The 18,296-nt window shown below is 41.9% G+C and overlaps 2 protein-coding genes across 13 annotated transcripts in view; one reads left to right on the plus strand and one right to left on the minus strand.

Moving 5' to 3' along the window:
- Nucleotides 1-12,770, minus strand: part of DLGAP2 (DLG associated protein 2) — a 459,270-nt gene extending 446,500 nt beyond the window's left edge. For all 6 annotated transcript variants that reach the window (XM_039568661.1, XM_039568657.1, XM_039568656.1 and 3 more), the window contains exon 1: nucleotides 12,633-12,770. In XM_039568661.1, coding sequence (XP_039424595.1) covers nucleotides 12,633-12,650 — 18 coding nt within the window. In that variant the 5' untranslated portion in view covers nucleotides 12,651-12,770. The remainder of the gene's footprint in view (nucleotides 1-12,632) is intronic.
- Nucleotides 12,771-13,030: 260 nt separating this feature from the next.
- Nucleotides 13,031-18,296, plus strand: part of ERICH1 (glutamate rich 1) — a 96,977-nt gene continuing 91,711 nt past the window's right edge. For all 7 annotated transcript variants that reach the window (XM_039568384.1, XM_039568386.1, XM_039568385.1 and 4 more), the window contains exon 1: nucleotides 13,031-13,095. In XM_039568384.1, the coding sequence (XP_039424318.1) occupies nucleotides 13,074-13,095 (22 nt within the window). In that variant the 5' untranslated portion in view covers nucleotides 13,031-13,073. The remainder of the gene's footprint in view (nucleotides 13,096-18,296) is intronic.

Here is an 18,296-nt window from a genome sequence, read left to right on the forward strand (position 1 = left end):
CTCTTCCAAAGGAAATTTCTAAAAATGATGGAAAAGCACATGCAGCCCTGCTCAGGATAAACACTAAATCTGTCCCCCTTCTTGGTGTTTACTGGAGATCAGCAGAGAGGATTGCTGACTGCACTCTTCCCAAACACTGCACCCGGAAGAGAGACCAGTGTTCCAGTGGTGGGGCGAGCTTTGGAGCTGGTAATTGTGGTTTGGCAGCGAAATGCAATATGCTGCCCAGCTTCAGTATGGACTGAAGATGTCATCTTGGATGGAGAAGAGATCTTCAGGTCCCACTCCCCTCCCAGGCTCCTCCTTCAGATTTCTCTGATGCCAGCAGAAGAATGGCCCAAAATACTCCAGTAATTCTCATCATGCCAGTGACTGGGGCAGCTTGCAGCAAGTTCAGAGATGAACAACTCACTAACACCATAGAAAAATGGACTTCCCCACACTCAGGAAATTTACAGTTGGCCACAAGCCCCAAAGACGACATATTCATCAACAGTGCAGTGGCAGGGCAAGAGCCACTGTGGCATTCCATGGAGTGTTGTTCTGGTCTCAGGCACCTCACACACCTTCAGTGGTCATCGACGGAAGGAGAAGCTATCAAACAAAGGGCACTGTAAAGTTTGGGGAGAATAACTTGGTGATGCTCTCTCTTCAGCCATCAGTAAAGCACATATCCCAGCTCAGTGTTTTGGGGTATTTGGCTACTTTTCTGACAGAAGGAAGAACAGTAAGAAAATGCTTTTTCCCAGTTTCACATTAGAAGAAAAAATAGGAACGTGGATTATTTGTTCATAAACAACATAGAAAAGCCAAAAATACAGCTTTACTTGTAGGCAGTTTTTGATCTTTATGACTTGAAAATGCCCATGCTCGTCAAAATTTTGCTCAGAGAGTTAATACATAAAAGTCACTTTCCGTGGAAGGCTACAGTAAAAACAACTGAAGTATGACACAGCCCAAATATGATGCTAAAACCAAAAACCCTGCTCACAGCAAGGTGTGTGCTTAGGGATGCCTTTGCCAGCTGGCATATAAAAACTGGGTCTGAGTTCAGAGGCAAAACCTTCCTTGTTCACCCATAACTCAAATGGCTGAATTAAAACATTTCAGGTATTTCAGATGGCTGTTTTCCACTGGGAAGTAGGCTAATTTGTGAAAACTAAATACAAATAAGCTGAAGCCTTGAGCAACTGACAGCTGAAATTTGCACATAGGCAGCAGCACAATGCTCTCCAAGCATATCTGAAGAGCACTTTATATGTGCTCACTTATGGTATCAAATAAAAAACACAAATGTATTTAAATCTCTAGGATCCATTAGTTTTAAATTTGCTCTCTCACTGAAGCTGTTTTCATCAAAGTCGATGGTTATAGCCAGGTTCTGCCTCTTAAAGAGCTCCCCTTGGTGCAGTGGCAACAGAGGTTTTGGGCAGGATTTAATTACTTGCAAACAGGTACCTGGTATTATTATGGAAAGTTCGAGATACCTGAGGTGGGCAGATTTGTATCAAGTTGGCAGATACAGCACATGGATTACATGGGACCCTTCTGGAGCAATGGCTGAAGGGCAGAAGTGTGACTATCTATGGTCCCTAACATGGCCCTGAGCTCTTCACCAATGGCAGGGAAGGGCCACCTTGGGGAGCTGGTGCTTCCTGGGTGGTGCTGGGTGCCCCTGACCTGGATGCAGCCAGTCCTTGTTGTGCCAGCCAGTCTGTGTGGGCATCTTGGAGATGCTACAGCACCTAAGGTGATGCTGGGCCCTAAAGGGAGCCCAGCTGCATTTAGTCCCAAGTGTAAGCCAGAGCTATCAAAATGCTGCCTCACGTCAAAAATGAGGATGCTGCATTCTGCTCACCTCCGACACACTGAAACACCATGGAATCAAGCACAGGTAGAGCAAATAAACTGCCATTGTGCACAAGAAAGCCTGCAATATCCACAGTGACCAAACCATAGCTGGGAAAAGAGGTTTCAGCCAGCCTTTTTTACTGCATCAAGAAACTAAATGAAGGCCCAGATTCAGCCACAAACACACATGGAAGATATTTTTACATGAATTCACAAATATATATCACTTCAACACCAGCTGAAATTTCCAAGTTGCCTGCTGAGAAAAAAAAAAAACAATGAAAATGTTAATATCAAGGAAATTCTGAAAGATGTCATTTCCTGGTGACAACAGGCAACGTTCCAGGAAATTATTTTCGTTGATTTCTTAATAAAAATTTCAAGTCACAAGTGAGGAAAAAAAAATTTATACATAACCACTGAATGACATTATATCATATTTCAATTTTTACAGGAATCAGTCCAAATCTGTTTTCATCTTTCAGTTCATGAGTTTCTCCATATATTTACAAACAATTAACTGCCTCCATATGGAAAAAAATGAAATTATTACTAATTTCATTTTCATAATGACTATATGAATACTACTTTGCTATTGCTCAATATCATTAATTCTATATTCTGACTTTCCATTTTAATTTAGATTATTATACTTTAATCACTTTTTTTTTTCAGTGGGAATATTTAAATTACTCTTAAAATTTCTGTGAAATCAAAAGATACTGAAAACTTACTGTTTGGTCTGTGATCTTCCCTCTTTCTCCACTCTCCTTTGTGGAACATGTATAAATGCTTGGGTATAATCACAATTTGTTGCTTATATGTACAGTCAATTTTTCTAAAAGGTTTATGGCATACAGGTTGAAACACATTTGTGTTGAAACAAGACATGAAAAAATCTAAAGAATATCAGGAAATCTCCTAGGTCAAACTACACAGGATTAATAGCTACAGCCAAAGAAATAGTAGTACTGGACAGCTAGAGTAAATTTTCATGGATACAGTTTTTAAGAAAATGCATCAGTAAATTTTTATGGAACAATATTTCAGTGTATCTATCATTCCTTCATAATGGGAACATCTTGCATGCGCATACATTGATGTTTATTTTGGTACTTCTTGCAGATCTTTCAGATGAGATTTCGCCAGTGGTAGTGATTATAAGAGCTGGATGTATTTATGAAGGGAGGACAAGGCTGGAGGATTTTATGTTTTACTCTGAAAAAGTAAAGACGACTAATGATCACATTGATGTCTTTCAGAAGAGAATTCACATGGGAACAGCCTGGCTGCCAAGAATACTTTGCTCCTTGTGCTCTAAAATCAGAAACATAGGAAAAGTTTATTCCATTGGTCAAGAGAAGCACAGCTTTCATGGCAAATTTCAGTGATAATAAAGAGTGAGATATTTCTTTAGGGTTACTTGGCTCAGCCCCATGAAAGATGTTGAAAAAGAGAGACAAATTTTATTCATAATTACGTAGAATTACGCAACTGAAGTTAATAGCAGAATAATATTTTCTTGCAGTAAACATCTTCTTGGGTTTTGTTGTTTTTGGGTTTTTTTATATAAGTTACCCTATTTCATGGGCAATCTGTTTCCCAAGTAAAGAACAATCCAAATGTAGCCTGGCAGCTACCTCGTATCAGCTGAGCACTTTCTATAAATTTTTATATATCAAGATGCATTATGCAATACTGATGTCTGTTTACCTATAGTCCGTGCAATTTAATCTTGTACACATGAAAAAATTTAAGTCTGTCAATCTTGCATGGTGCAGTTCCTAAAATGTGTGTGATACCTCAGGAAGATGATGATATGCAGCTTGTTCCTGCCCCTTACATGTAACCAGAACAAGGCACCCAAAACAGTCATCCCATGTACTGCTCTAGAAGGATCTCTCCAGTGTTACATTCTGACACTTTCGTCTATATTCTTGATCATTTGTCTTCTTTTCTTCTGGTGCCAAGCAGTACCACATGCTTCCCTAAACCCTTCCATAATACTCTCCCTTTTTTCCAACATTAACCTGGGCTTGCTCCTGTGTCTGTTCACCCTCCAGCTCACAGACTGCAACATAAAGTGCAGGAAAACACAAATGTTAACAAGCTGCATCTAGAGTACTGATTACTCTAGCAGTGAAGCAAAATGTTACATTTAATTTCCAGGCTGTAATCAGAATGTAAGGCTTCACACATTCTTGTGATTCTCAGGTATCACACTACTTTGCTAAGTTTCACTGTCCATGTTGGAGTAACAAATGGACATTTGTCAGTACATTTTAAACAAAATTCTATCCAATTAGGAAGCGTACCACAAAGTGTTTAAAATAATGGAGTGCAATTTAAAGAAATTAACAAATGCTGAGAAAATATTCTATTAAAGGAAGTTTGGAAAAGGCATTTGTATCTTTCTAAAAAAATGAAAAGAAAAATAAAATGTATTACATTACTCAGGAGTGCAACTGAATAGAAAATTACTCACAAACATGCTAGGAAAGCTCCTGAAAGAGAATGCCATCTGAATGTAATACACATATAGATGAGAAACTTTTCTATTTTATTGATCAAAGCATTATTCTATAGCCTGGCATACACTGGGCTTCTCAGCTTTGTATTTTCCTTTTTCTGCATTTTTAGAACAGCAATTCATGACAATTTTGGAAAGTAAAAAGAAATAGAAAAATCCCTGGGAACTGATCAGAGACCTGACACTGGCTAGCAAAGTAAGTGTGTTGAGTAACTTATCCACAACTAAGAGTATACGAGAGACTTCCACACTGCTCTAAGTCATAAGTACAGTACATGTTAAAAATATTAGTATGTCAGATGAGATCTTTACTCAGGTATGCACAATATCAAAAAGCACGATCAAATGAAAAAGGTATTTAGAAATAAAATAATTAAGGGGAAAAAAAAAGAAATACATGTAAAAAAAGATAATTCAAAATGAAACAATATAAAAGAACATTAACTGCATTATAAATTACCGCAAGACCAAACACACATTACTATATGAGGTATTTTATTGGTGGAAATAAGAATATTTCCACTGATTTCTGTCACCTTTAACAAGTTATTTTAGCTGTAGAGAAACATTAATGGAGGGGAAAAGAGCTAAACTGTAGGAAGCATCCAAAATTAATCTACCAATCAGTTCTTAATTTGAAAAGAAAAATAACAACTTCAAAATATTTAATTTAACTATTTAGATCTATTGTAATACTTTGGACCTCTATTTCCTTACTTTCAAAGGTCACTATGTGCCTTCAAATTCATAAAGTAATATATAACTTTTTAAATCTCTTTGCAACTGAAACCTTGCAGTGTAGATAGCTCAAATTTTTGTGAGAAAGGTCAGTGCAATATAAGAATGCATCATTTTACTAAGGGAGAATGAGAATGAAAAATATCACAGAAATTTTCTCCCTTAAAACTGTCGTGTTAAGATTCATGAATAGCACATTGTAAATTATCATTTAAGAAAACTGTTATCAAATTACTTACCATCTATATTATTATAAAAGTACACGATACTGTAACTAATTGCATCCCTTTTCAACTTCATAAAAAGAAATTTCTTCTGAAACACCTCACTTGCTATACTCACTTCTTCCATAATGAATAAGAGCTGACATATATGGAGATGGGGAGACACTAAGAATCCAATGCATTTCAGGACTGGCAACAAAAGTAATGCTGCATTTTCATATGTAGTGCAGCCTTTTCTGCATATAATGCTATAAACTGCAGGAGCTTGTGACAAAATTACTCTGATCTACAAATTGTAGTTAATTGGAGTTTCAATAAACTGTGTCAATGAAGGATCCATGCATATAGGCTATGTGCAACATTTTGATTTCTCAGTCAACTAAAACTGAGGGGAAGAAAAGAGCATTCCTGTTTATTCATTTGAATTCCAGAAAGTAAAAGAGTAAATATAAATTTCTGTTACTAAGAAAAAAAGAAATTTACATTAGTTATTTAAAAATTAACCTATTAAATATTGAAGCTATTATCTTAAATCCAATAATTTATCTAGCTCTGAAAACTAATTTTGGACATTTATGGTATGAATACAAGCTATAGTAGCTATTCCTAAGTGACAGTATTTGTAAACAGACCCTCGAGTGAGATCAAAATCTCAGACTCAAATAAAAATAAAATTACCATGTATACAATGCATTACAGGAGCACTTAACAATCATATATTTTCAATTTCTTACCTTTAAGTAAAACATTATGGCAAAGATAATCCCAAAATAGCCAAAAACCAGGCCAGATGCTAGATAACAAAGCCACAAGTTGCCACCAAAGATCAGTTGCATGTCCTGCAGTCAGAAAGGGCTGGAAACATCAGAGGGGCTTGAGCTCTCCTCCAGAGGGAAGGTGAAGCTCGTGTCATTCTTACCAATGGGAGCCCATCGTCTTCCCAGCTGGTGGATATTAATACTTCTCACTGATACACAGCATCTTCTTGCTGTGATGGTCTACAGAGCCCAATTAAAAAAACCCCAAACATTCTTAAGTCTACATATTATTTCCTCTACATTGTGTTATCATGAGGAAGCCTGCTTAAGGGTATGATAAAGAATTGAGACAGATACATAGTTTTTTCAAGACATTTGGTTGTACTTTTCCATTTCCTTTTCTAGTATTAAAAAAAGGCCCAAGTTCTTGTAGCTTCAACTATGCAGGATTTGAAAGATCAAGGGAAGTAAATCAAAGGAATAAAAGCAAGCTTTGTCCTCCTTTCTGCTCATCAGGGAAGATAATGGTTGTCAAACTCTTAAGCTAAAGAATATATTTGTTTATTTAAGTGAAATCTGCTGTTGCACAGCAGATAAAGGTGGCCTTTATACTGATGCTCTTTGGAAAGAATTTCACTCTGCATGAATGAAGCAAAACTCTTGTCTTTTATCTTACTTGGACTCTGCTTAGACAAATTTGAGAGAATATGAGTGTTTATGCTCTGCAGCTTTATATCCCAATGACTTATTAAGCCATAAATCAATAAGAATGTGGACGTGGAAGATCCTCTGGGTTTTTTTCCTTGCTCCCCTATTTTTAGATTATAAGAAATAAAAGGTGTAGTAACTAGTTGAGATTGATTCACTACTGTCTGCTAATCGGGGGGGGAAAAAAGAGGTTAAAAAGTAATCTCCCACTTGTGGCGATTGAAGCTATTTGTTCAGTGTTATTTTTATAGGCTACTTGTGAAACTAGAAGGCAGGTGTGAAAGCTGAGAAGTTCATTCTACTCCTCACTGCCAGAAAAACACAGAATAATACAATAGCATACTTCTGTATTCCTGCAGCTGCACAAGCTCTAAACCCCACCACACGAGAGTGAAATGGTTTGGACAAAGTTTCCTTTAAGGGTAACTTGGTCATCTGCATCATTAATAATAGTGTGTCTGTTTTCTATGAAAAGTCACCAGCCTAGCCAGTTGCAAAACTAGGAGAATTGCTGGAGACTTTGGTGATATTTTATGATATGTAATTTGCATAGTATTATTAAGGCATTTAAAAGTTTCACAATACAAGCCATGCCATCGAGAAGCAGAGAATCACAGGAAACTAATTCAGTTGACCTCCAATGCACAAAAATAAATTTCATTAAGGAAATCAATGTTTTTAAAAAAACTGGCATGCTAAGGGAAATTAAGATTCCAGACAAGCTTAAACAATTAATTTGCATTCTTGCCACACCTTAGGGACTATTGAAAATACAGTATCACCTAAACTAAAGGAGAAAGATAATAAAAATAGTTTTGAATTTTTTTTCTCAGTACTGACCTGCTGCCTCTCCAGGACAATGCAGAGCAGTTGTTTCCTCTGAAAGGCATCACGCCAGAGGCTGAACACCACTCAAGCAGCCTCTCAGCTTCCAAGATTAAATACGTATCAGAGACATCTTAATTGACCACTATACTAGAGTGGTGTTCAATTTATCCCTAAATCTGTGTCTTAGTTTTATGCTTTCCTAACTGCTTTCTATGTCATTATCAAGATTTAACCTTTACATTTTCTTGAATAAACTTTGAAATGCAGCAACCATTTGTATTCAGAAAGAGCTCAGGTCAATCTAACAACTCTGAGATGCTCTTCTTTCTTCTGACGTAACCAATTTACTTTTAAAGAGAGTATTTAAGATGGAAAATGCCAAATTGAGAGTGGTGGAAGAATTTTGCGTGGAGAAGGAGAAGCTACGAAGGACCCAAGATGAGGAGCTATAGATAGACTGAAAGCTCTGGTGCATACTTTAGCTCTTTCTGATATTTGTGCAATCTGAATCTCTAAATTACTGATTTTTGTCTTGTTGGATTTATGCATTTGGTCATATTTTTGACATGTTCCATTACTGTCAATTTATCTACATACAGTGATTGCAGCATCTACTGAAGATAACAGACACTGACTCCCCTTGTGAGATAAAAGCCTTCTTCTATGGTATACCTCATGCATTTCTGGTAACTACTGGTGCATACTACATTTACTATCAAAAGCAGAAAGAAAGTCTTTTTACTTCATAAGAATATATGCTTATAAAGCCACAAAAAAATTTAGGGGGCTTAAGGCCAATGCCATATTGAAAGTTACTTGCTGTTCATTTTCAAAACTGGCAAGGACAGAGAAATGTGACAAATATGGAATGAAAATGCATGGAAGATAAGTAAATTCTATGCACAAAAGAAGTATTTAAGAGAGTACAGTGAGAAACAGATAAAAGCAAAGTGAGACTAAATATATATGCATGCGTGGAAACACTGATTGAGAAATCTAACTGCAGTGATTTCCATCCTCTCATCACAACTGAGCGTGTACTAAATGAATAAACTGCTACTTGACATTTTCTAAATAAATATCATGGGAAGAGTACTTATTTTACTTTAATGAATCATTTTGGCCTCTCCAACAGAAAGTAGTTGTGATGAACTATAATCTGTTCTGGGAAATATAGTTCTATAATGGAGATATATAAGGACTGAAATATGAGAAGTTGTGTTCTCCAACAAGTACTTTAAAAGAGATTCTGATTCATCCATGCCCACTTCTACTTATATTTGCTCATAGCTGTTGACATACAGTATCTGCCATGCTGAGAGCTATTTCTCTACTAGAGGTAAGAAAGCCATATGTTTCGTGGATGACTATGAATTTTTGCAAGCCAAACTGAACTAATATGTGTATAATTTTTTTTCCTGTAGCTATTCAAACAAAACTACCCTTTTAGCAAACAGAACATTTTCAATTCAATGGGATATTTTAGCCCATGTAATACATTTCTAAGAACTGAAAGTCTCTCTTAAATACAATCATAACTGATGGGCTAACACTAACTTTCTGCATTAGTGGTCCTCTCATTCACCATGCATGGTTAGATATAAACAAATTCACTGTACTGATTAAGTGAAGCAGCAAATAAGACTTATCTTGTTCATGGAGTAGAACCAAAACAGCTGTTTTTGTTTGACTGATGCAGATTCAAAGGGCCCCCAATGGTATACCTCATAAAAAACCAGCAGGTTATTTGAGGGGTTATGTTCTTTTTATTACTAAAACTTCTCATAGGATTATCATAGTTACACAAGGAAATTGCTTTGACAGTGTAATTACAAACAGGGAAAAAAAGTTCCTGCCAAAGGCAGGTGTAAAGTAACAATTTACCATCCTTGTTAAGGCACACAAAAACCATCCCAATAATTACTCTGAAGTCCACAATTTAGCCAGGCAAAGCTCACAGTCAAGCTGAAATTCAGTCATCCAGACTGCATCTACAAATATTTCCTCTTAGAACATCTGCTGTCAAAAAACCCTTTCATAACTGTGACATGGTAAGTGGACCAGGACAGGCAATGTTCAGGGGAGCTTGCCGAGGGTACCTTCTGGGCAGGATGCTGCTTGATGTTCAGACACAGTGGAAACTGAACACCCAAGCTTTCCTCAGGATCAGGTATGACTCCCTCTATTCAAGGATACATTTCTATCACGTGTAACAATTGCTATTGAAATAACTTATTTCATATATTGGAATTCATTTAGAATATAACTTTTAGTTTGCCATAATGGACTTTGAAATTTTTTATTCTTGCTTTCGTAACTTTTTGTTTCAACAGCTTGGCATTGCCAACAATATCACTATTAATACTTGTGGGATTTTGCCATACACAAATGTGAAATCCCAATCCCATTAAGTCATTATGGAGATTACCATTGATTCAGTAAGTCTTGGATTTGACTGTGGTTTTTTGCATTACATAGACAAAATATATTCTCCCCAACACCTGTGTCAAGACCAGTCTATGTTTGCTGATTGTTAAATGCTTGTTTAAAGCATTTATGAATTCATTCTAAGTGTACTTTCAACTTGCACCAGGAATTTAAACTCATTTCAGAGGAAGTAGAAATTCTAAAAAGTTATCAGAGGTATGCCCTATACCGTGCAAACAAGATATATGACTAACTAAATGCAAATAGCACTGTATAGTATTAAAATGAAAAGCTAAAAAAAATCTAAGATAAAATCAACAAATTTATTCAACAATCCTAGATTTTAGTTCATGTGTTACTGAACAACGGCATAATAAATGCATTCTTTAACTTAGGAATATTATGTCAGATCACACAGGGTCTGCCTCGAGCACTCAGAATTAAACCTCCAATGCATAACATTGTAATTCATAAAACTACTAAATATTGTCTGAGTCCATTTTAACCACATAACACACATTTTGAAAAGCACACAAAATAATGGGGGGAAAAGAACCTTTCAAACATAAATTATATGATCTGCTTAGCACTGCAAAAATAGCTACACGCAGTAAAATTAAAACTTGCAGTTCCGAAAGAAAGTGTTTTGTGCAAACCATCTGGAAATGACTTTAAAATATTGTTATATTGCTGAAAGCACAGAAATATAAAACTTCTACTCTTCCTATTTTACCTGTTTCTCAGATAAAACACAAAGATGGAAATACAACTAAACAGAGATGGGAAAGGCTGATACTTTAAATACATTTGCATTATAAAATATTACCATCCATCCTCTGCTCTACCCCCAAGCTACTTTTTAAAACGTCCAGTACCATCAGTATGCTCTCTTGACACATCCCACTGTAAAACCCACTCAGTTACTAAGACCCCACAGGAGATTTCTCCATCATCTGCACTTGGATCTGCACTCAGTCACACTGAGGTGACCATTGCTCCTCGCAGGATGCCCGCCTACAGTCATCTACTACCTAAAAGGCTAGAGCTATCCAGTGTTTCAAATTTTGTTAGTGCTCCGCTTGTGATGCTACTCTGAAGCAGAAATAGTTACAAAACACTCCAGCGCTAAGAAGGGCACTTGAGTTTCACAGCCTTGATCTTGGGCTCACACCACCTAAGGTGACAGGAGCACTTGGTCCCCTTCTCAGGGCTTTAATTCGGAAGAGATTCAAGTATCACCCCCTCCGAAGGCACATTAAGCCTGTGTAAGAATGTGCCGTAACAAAGCGCAATTGGAAACAAACAATAGGTTGTCGGCGTAAATTAGAAACCTTTAAGTTTGAGGGAAGTTGAGGCCGAAGCGCTTATATATGGATTTATGGCTAAACGCCAAGCTGTACGGCACCAACACCGCTGTTAGAACTGGGACACCATCAGCAGCAGGAATTAGGTTACGAAGGCGACAGAAAGCAGGGACGTAAAAGAAAGCCCCATTTCTGCACTTCCCGCTCCCCTGCCCCGGACCGACCCGCACCGGCCCCACAGCACCGGGCCGGGCCGGGCCGGCGGGGACCGCCCGCCCCGACGGTGGCGGCCGCCGGGCGGTTTGCCGGCTCCGCTCCGGGAGGCGAGGCGGGCTGGGGCGCGCTGCGCTCTCATTATGACGCTGGGTAATTATTTTATTTCTCCGGCAGACGGTGTTTCAAACGACCACGGAGGAGCTCAGCCAACCCGCCCGCGAACGCCGCCCTCTGCGCGGCGAGAGCCACCCGTGATCGCCCCGGTGACCGAGGGCAGCGCAGCAGATGCGCCCGGCGCTCACTCCCGCGCTCCGGGTGCGCGCCCGCGGACTCTCCAGCCGCGCCGAGCCCTGCGCACCCGCGGCGGGGCAGACGCGCAGAACGCACCTGCCACCCGCCCCTCCTCGGCTGCCGGGCTGCCGCCCCCGGGCCGTCCCTCCGGGAGATTGGGAGAAGCCTGGGGGAGCAGCGCGGCCCCTCCGACGTACTCGCACCCTCCCCGGCGCGGCACGGTGGCCGGGAAAAGAAAGGGGGGAGCGCTGCAGGCAGCGTTGCACCGTCAGCCTCGGATCCCCGGCCCTTCCTCGCGGGGCAGCCCCAGAATCACGCGCTGCCAAAATTTAAATCGCCCCGGCACTGCGGCTCCGCGCGCAGCATCCCCTGCCCCGCCGCTCCCTCCGGCTAGACCGGCCACACGGAGGGTGCCAGCCCGCGGCCGCCCCGCTCAGGCACCGGGCACCCCGCCGCGCAGCCGTCCTGCCCGGGCTGTACCGAGGCGAGACCCCCGCCACGGCGACACCGCGCCGGGGCCAGCGCGGAGCCGGGCGGCACCGCTGATGGGGGATGACACCACAACCGACGGCGCGGCTGGCGCGCCCTCACCCCGCTGCCCAGCCGCCCGTCCCCGACGGTGCGGTCCCCGCGCGGACCCGCGGCACCGGCACCCGCCCGTTCCCTCCGCTGCTTGTGCGGAGGCGCCCCGCGAGCAGCCCGGCGCGCCAGCCGCCCCGACGGCGGCCGCTTCCCTCTGCCTCCCCTCCCTCCCTACCTTTTTCAGCGCTGACATTCTAGTGCATTATTAACGCGGCGGGTGCGGGCTGCGGCGGGTCAGGATTGAGGAGACGCCGGGAGCGGGAGCAGCGGGCGCGCGCCCAGCGTCCCCCGGCGCCGCTCACCCGCCGGAGCCGCCGCGCGCCGCCCGCCCGCCGCGCGCCGCTCCCCCCGCCCCGCGCGCACCCCGCCCTCGCTCCCGCGCGCGCGGCAGAGGCGCCCCCCCGGCTCTGCGCCGCCGCACGCCCCCTGCCGGAGCCCGCGGGCACCGCGCCCGCCGCGGCGGGGCGGAGGGGGCGGGGCCAACCGCGGCGCGGGCACGCCCTGCCGCAGCCCCCGCCAATGGCGGCGCTCCGCGCGGTGACGGACAGGCGCGGCGGCCAACAGCAAGGAGAGCGGGCGTGGGGCCGCGAGGGGCGGCTCGGAGGGGTGCGGGGCCATGGCTGGCAGCAGGAGGAATGGTGAGGCCGCGTCGTGAGGGGCGGGGGTGGTCGGTCCCGCCGTGCTGCTCCAGGGGCTGGTGACGGAGGGAGTCGGCGGGCGGCGGGCGGCGGTGATGGCCCCAGGGTGCGGCTGCCGAGGTGCTTTCCGGCCCGGGCGCGCCGCGCTGCTGCGGGACTCGCTTATTCCGCTCCTCGGCGCCCTTCCCGCGGGGGAAGGCGGTGAGAAGCTGGGCGAACCCGGCAGCGAGGGAGGCGGGTGGACACAATTGGCCTCGGGGGAGCCTGCCCGTGGCATGGGCGGGGCTCTGGGTGCGCGGGGCCGCGGAGCCGCCGGGGCTGAGCCGTCCCGACCTCCTGTCCAGCCCCTGTGGCTCGGGGGTGACGGGGCGGGTCCTATTGCCGCGTAGTCCTGCCTGGGGGTGGGGAGAGAGTAAATGAAAATTACTTCTCTAATCACAAAGTATTTTAAGATAACATGGTTTTTTCCTCAATATACACATACATGCGAGCTTACTTGTTACTGACCGTCTATTTTGGATTATCTAAAGTGAGTTAGCTCACTTCTGAAATAACTGTGGTCCTGTGCTTACGAAGAATATAATAAAAGCCTTCTGCTATCCAAGCACAGGTTCAGTCAATTCCGTTTATCTTAACGTTTTATAAGACACGGCACAGGAAGAACGCAATAGTCAAAATACAGGTGTTCTGTAAGTGATATCTCGTTCTTGAGTGGTGTCGAGTAGGGCTGAGCTGTGAGAGAGCTGAGTGTGCGTCCTGTGCCTGGCTTTTGCGTTTTCACACAGTTCCAGCATCCTGAAACTGGAATACTTCATGGGAGGGTAACACTTTGAGAGTGAGACTGATCAGCAAGAGTTAATGTTTAAGCTATTTGCTGACGGACTGCAACTAGAGATAGTTTGAAGGAGGTATAAATACACAGTAGTGTTCTCTGTGGTTTAGATGCCAATTCGTTGTGAGAAAGGGAGAAGGAGTAACTGTTTTGCTTCTAGGCTTTGGGGATGTGAATTACAAATTGATCCTTTCTGGAAGAAAGTTAGTGAATAGAAAAAGTGAGTTCACGTACTTGTGAATGAATGCATGGCTCTAGAGCTGAGAATGGGGGACCTGAATTCTAAAGCTCTTAAATTGTTTAAAACTGAAGGTCAGATAAAGAACTATTTGTTTCAATAGTGTGTCAGAGAAAGCTAAGGTGATCATGCTGAGTGTCTGACTTTACTGTGTAAAGTTGGAAATAATTCATGTTTTGTTCAGCCACTCTAAGGACCAATGTCTTAAGATTGGGAAGAAAATACAGTGAGGAATACAAGGATGTCACGTGCTCACCCTGTTTAGAACCTCATCTGATCAGCCTCTGCAGCCCATACCATATATGAAAACTTTTGACTTTCTGTTGTGAAACTGTATATATTTTTGAAAAGACAGGTGTCCTAGAAAAGAGCTGAAAAAGAAGGTTTGGCTGCTTCTCTTTAAGGCTAGTTTTGCTCTTTTTTTATAAGAGTAAGTTGAAGATGCTGAAGACAGAATTTTGTCTGCGTTACAAGTGAGCAATGAAGCTTTTTATTTTGTCTGGAACTGGGCCATAATACAGAATAAATGGGGTGGTCAACAGCTTGTGGGTCATGGGTCTAATTGTCAGTGAAGAGAATCTAAATAGTGAAAAGCCAGCAGAGCAGGTAAGTGAGATGCACTTCGCTCTGCCAGGAAAGGGTGTGACAGATGTAGTTGAGAAAGTGCTGGTTTTTTGTGGGGCTTTTTGTTTTTTACTTGCTCATGTGTCAGTGATTCGTGACAGGGCTAGAGGTACTACCACTGTCATTCTGTGTATTATCAACAAGGTATTTATCCTGTCTGGGACATAATATAACATATAACAAAACATATAATATAACATATAACAACATAACTTGTTGCTTTTAAACATTGACAATTGCACCTTGAAAGCTTTAGTCATAATTCTTGAAAGTTTGTGCCACCCCAAAATAACACTGTCATAAAGGGTTACATAGAGAGTGATGTTCCAGCTGCTGAAGGGTAGAGTTAAGGTATTGATGTAGGTGTAGTGTACATTATTGACTATAATTGCTAGTAAGGAGTGATAGAAAAGTTGTGCTGTACAAGGGATAATCTAGTGGGACAATAGGAGACTTCCTGTTGGAGAGGTTAAACTGGAAAGCAAATGTGGACACTTGATAGACATCAGTGACAAATGGTTTTAAATACAGAATATTGCTTCAAGGAGTGCTATTTTCATCTCTTTGTGAGAAACCTGTTGACTTTGGGCAGGATTATAATGGGGGTTGAAAGGAGATTGCAGTTCCTTAGTTTTGGGGTTTTGTTGTTTTGTTGGGTTTTTTTAAATGGGCATATCAGATATTAAGCGTCTTAATTCTCACAGAAAAGCACACCATTTCTTTCCTTTTTCTAATTGTTTCAGAGAAGCACTGATTGTTAGAGATCTTGAGGTTATTCGAGTCTTTTGTTTTGTTTTGTTTTTTAAACTCAACATAATTTTTTGGCAAATACTTTGATATTTTACTGGGAAAAAAGATGAACACCTTTTTTTTTAAGTGGATGTGTTTTCTTTCATTATATATGTTTCTCAGTAAGGGAAATATTAATTTCAAATGGAGTTTGATGCCTGACACTATTTTTTTTTCTTCTGTGAGAGGTATCTTGCTCCCCCCCCCCCCAATGTGGCCAAAGATTTATTACAGCTTACCAAGATGTAAATTTTACTTGGATTTTAGTTGGCTAAATTACAAAATAGCTGAGCTTTTTGTGATTAAATGTAGAACTTACACTAGAATAAGTGTACTTTGCCATTGAAACTTTTCATGGAAGGGGAAAAACCAGTTTTTGTTGCTGATCTTGGTGCTGTGCCTGGATAAGAAATGTAGTCAAGGAGAAAGGCCAACAAGGTAATGAAAGAAGCAGAAATGGTACATCCGATGGCTTTCTATTTAGAAAGTCTGCAACAGGAGCTTATGCTCACGGAGAACAGAGCCTGACATAATGTGGTCTTCAGGGTTCTGTGTTTGGTGTGGGTGGCTGTTTGGGGCTTGGGGGTTTTTTTGGGAGATGGAGCATGTTGATGTAGGGTTGGTTTATTCTTAGGAAGTTGGAGCAATTCTTGCATACTTTGCATTGAGATAGGATGGTCCACAAGTGGTAGGTGGGACTGTTTAAACATGCTAGGATATATTTAGGAGCAGGTGTATGAATCTGTATTATTTAGTAGATGTGGTGGAAGTGGTGGTGTGTGCCATTAAGGTGTGTTGGTTTGTAGTTATTTTGCCTTTTTAAACAATCAGTATGTAACACCCTTCACTCAACACTAGTTTTGCTCGTTATAAAATAGATTTCTGGAATCTATGGGTTACCTCGGAGCAAAGTTGCTCACATACTCACCTGTTACTGGGATGGGGGAAAGAACCGGAAAAGTAAAAGTGAGAAAACTCACTTAGTTGAGACAAAGTCAGTTTAATATGTAAACCAGAATCCACACAAGCAAAGCAAAAGAAGGAGTTCATTCACCACTTCCCATGGGCTGGCAGGTGTTTAGCCTTCCCCAGAAAAGCAGCGCTCCGTTACATGTAACGGTGAATTGGGAAGACAGACACCATCACTCTGAGCATTCCCCCCTTCCTTCTTTCCCCAAGCTTTATATGCTGAGCATGTCAACATAGGGTTTGGGATATCCCTTGGGTCAGCTGCCCCAGCTGTGTCCCCTCCCAGTTCCTTGTGTACTTCCAGCCTTCTTCACTGGTGGGGTGAGTAGCAGAAAGGGCCTTAAGACTGCTCAGCAATAACAAAAACATCCCTGTATTATCAACCCTGTTTTCATCACAAATTCAAACACAGCCCCGTACCAGCTACTATGAAGAAAATTAACTCGGTCCTAGCCGAAACCAGCACAGATTGTTATGGCAATATGCTGTTTCTTATGTTTTCAGTTGTGTTTAGTTCAAAAATTGAAAACTGTCCTCAAGAAGCTTGGATTTCTATCGGTTGCCTAATGACCTAAATTAAAACTCCATATGTGTCTAGAAAGAAAAGTTCAGCTGCATTGGAACCTCCAGAACTTTTTCATGATGGGATGTTTGGTGTCGTATTGATTTCTACTATATGTATGTGTAGGGATGCTTGCAAAAGTTGCTTGATATTGTGTTATAGTCAAATAATGAAATCACTGCAAAGGGTGATATATTTACTCTTTGAAGAAGGCTCTGTAGGAATTCAGTTATATTTTATATAATATGAGCTTATGAAGATTCCTTTTTAATAACACTTAATGCATGATCTTGTTGGACTTTTGTCTCTGCTCAGTGATACTACACCTGCCAGTTTCATGGTTCAGTTTTTAAGTACTGGTATATTTACCTTCAGTTTAGCTTGCATCTTCTCCTCATATGAAACTCTCTCTTTAAAATTTGCAAATTTTTTTCTGTTCAGTAATCATAACTCTGAATAATTTTCAGGCTTTTTGTGTTTTGGTTTTTGGTTTTTTACTGTTTTCAGCTATTCTTATGTCTATTTACCATATTACTACTATCAGTTACAATAACATTTAATTGTAGCCCATGTGTGGCATAGTTTGATCTTCACTTTAAGCCATATGCTCTTTCCATCCAGATTTAGGTTGAAGTAAGAGTTAAACTTTCTGAAACTTTACACCTGTGTTGGTAGCAGATTGGTCTCAGTGAGCAGTGATAAGCACACAGCCTTCCCCTTTTCCTCACCCAAATCTGTCCAGAAGAGAGAGGAAAAATGTCTCAGAATTATAGAATACACTGAGTTGGAAGGGAGCACAAGAATCATTGGAGTCCAGTTCCTGGCCCTGCAAGGATCATCTCCAAGAGTCAAACCAAGTGCCTGAAAAAATTGTCCAAACGCTTCTTGAGCTCTGTCAGACTTGGTGCTGTGACCGCTTCCCTGGGGACCCTGTTCCAGTGCCCAACCACCCTCTGGGTGAAAAACCTTTTCCTGATGTCCAGCCTAAACCTCCCCTGACACAACTTCAGGCCATTCCCTCAGGTCCTGTCACTGGTCACTGCAGAGAAGAGATCAGTGTCTGCCCGTCCTCTTCCCCTCATGAAGAAGTAACTGCAATGAGGTCTCCCCTCAGTCTCCTCTCCTCCAGGCTGAACAGCTCAAATGACCTCAGCCACTTCTCACACAGCTTCCCCTCAAGGCCCTTC

This window comes from Corvus cornix, chromosome 3 (assembly GCF_000738735.6).
Source record: "Corvus cornix cornix isolate S_Up_H32 chromosome 3, ASM73873v5, whole genome shotgun sequence".
NCBI lineage: Eukaryota > Metazoa > Chordata > Aves > Passeriformes > Corvidae > Corvus > Corvus cornix.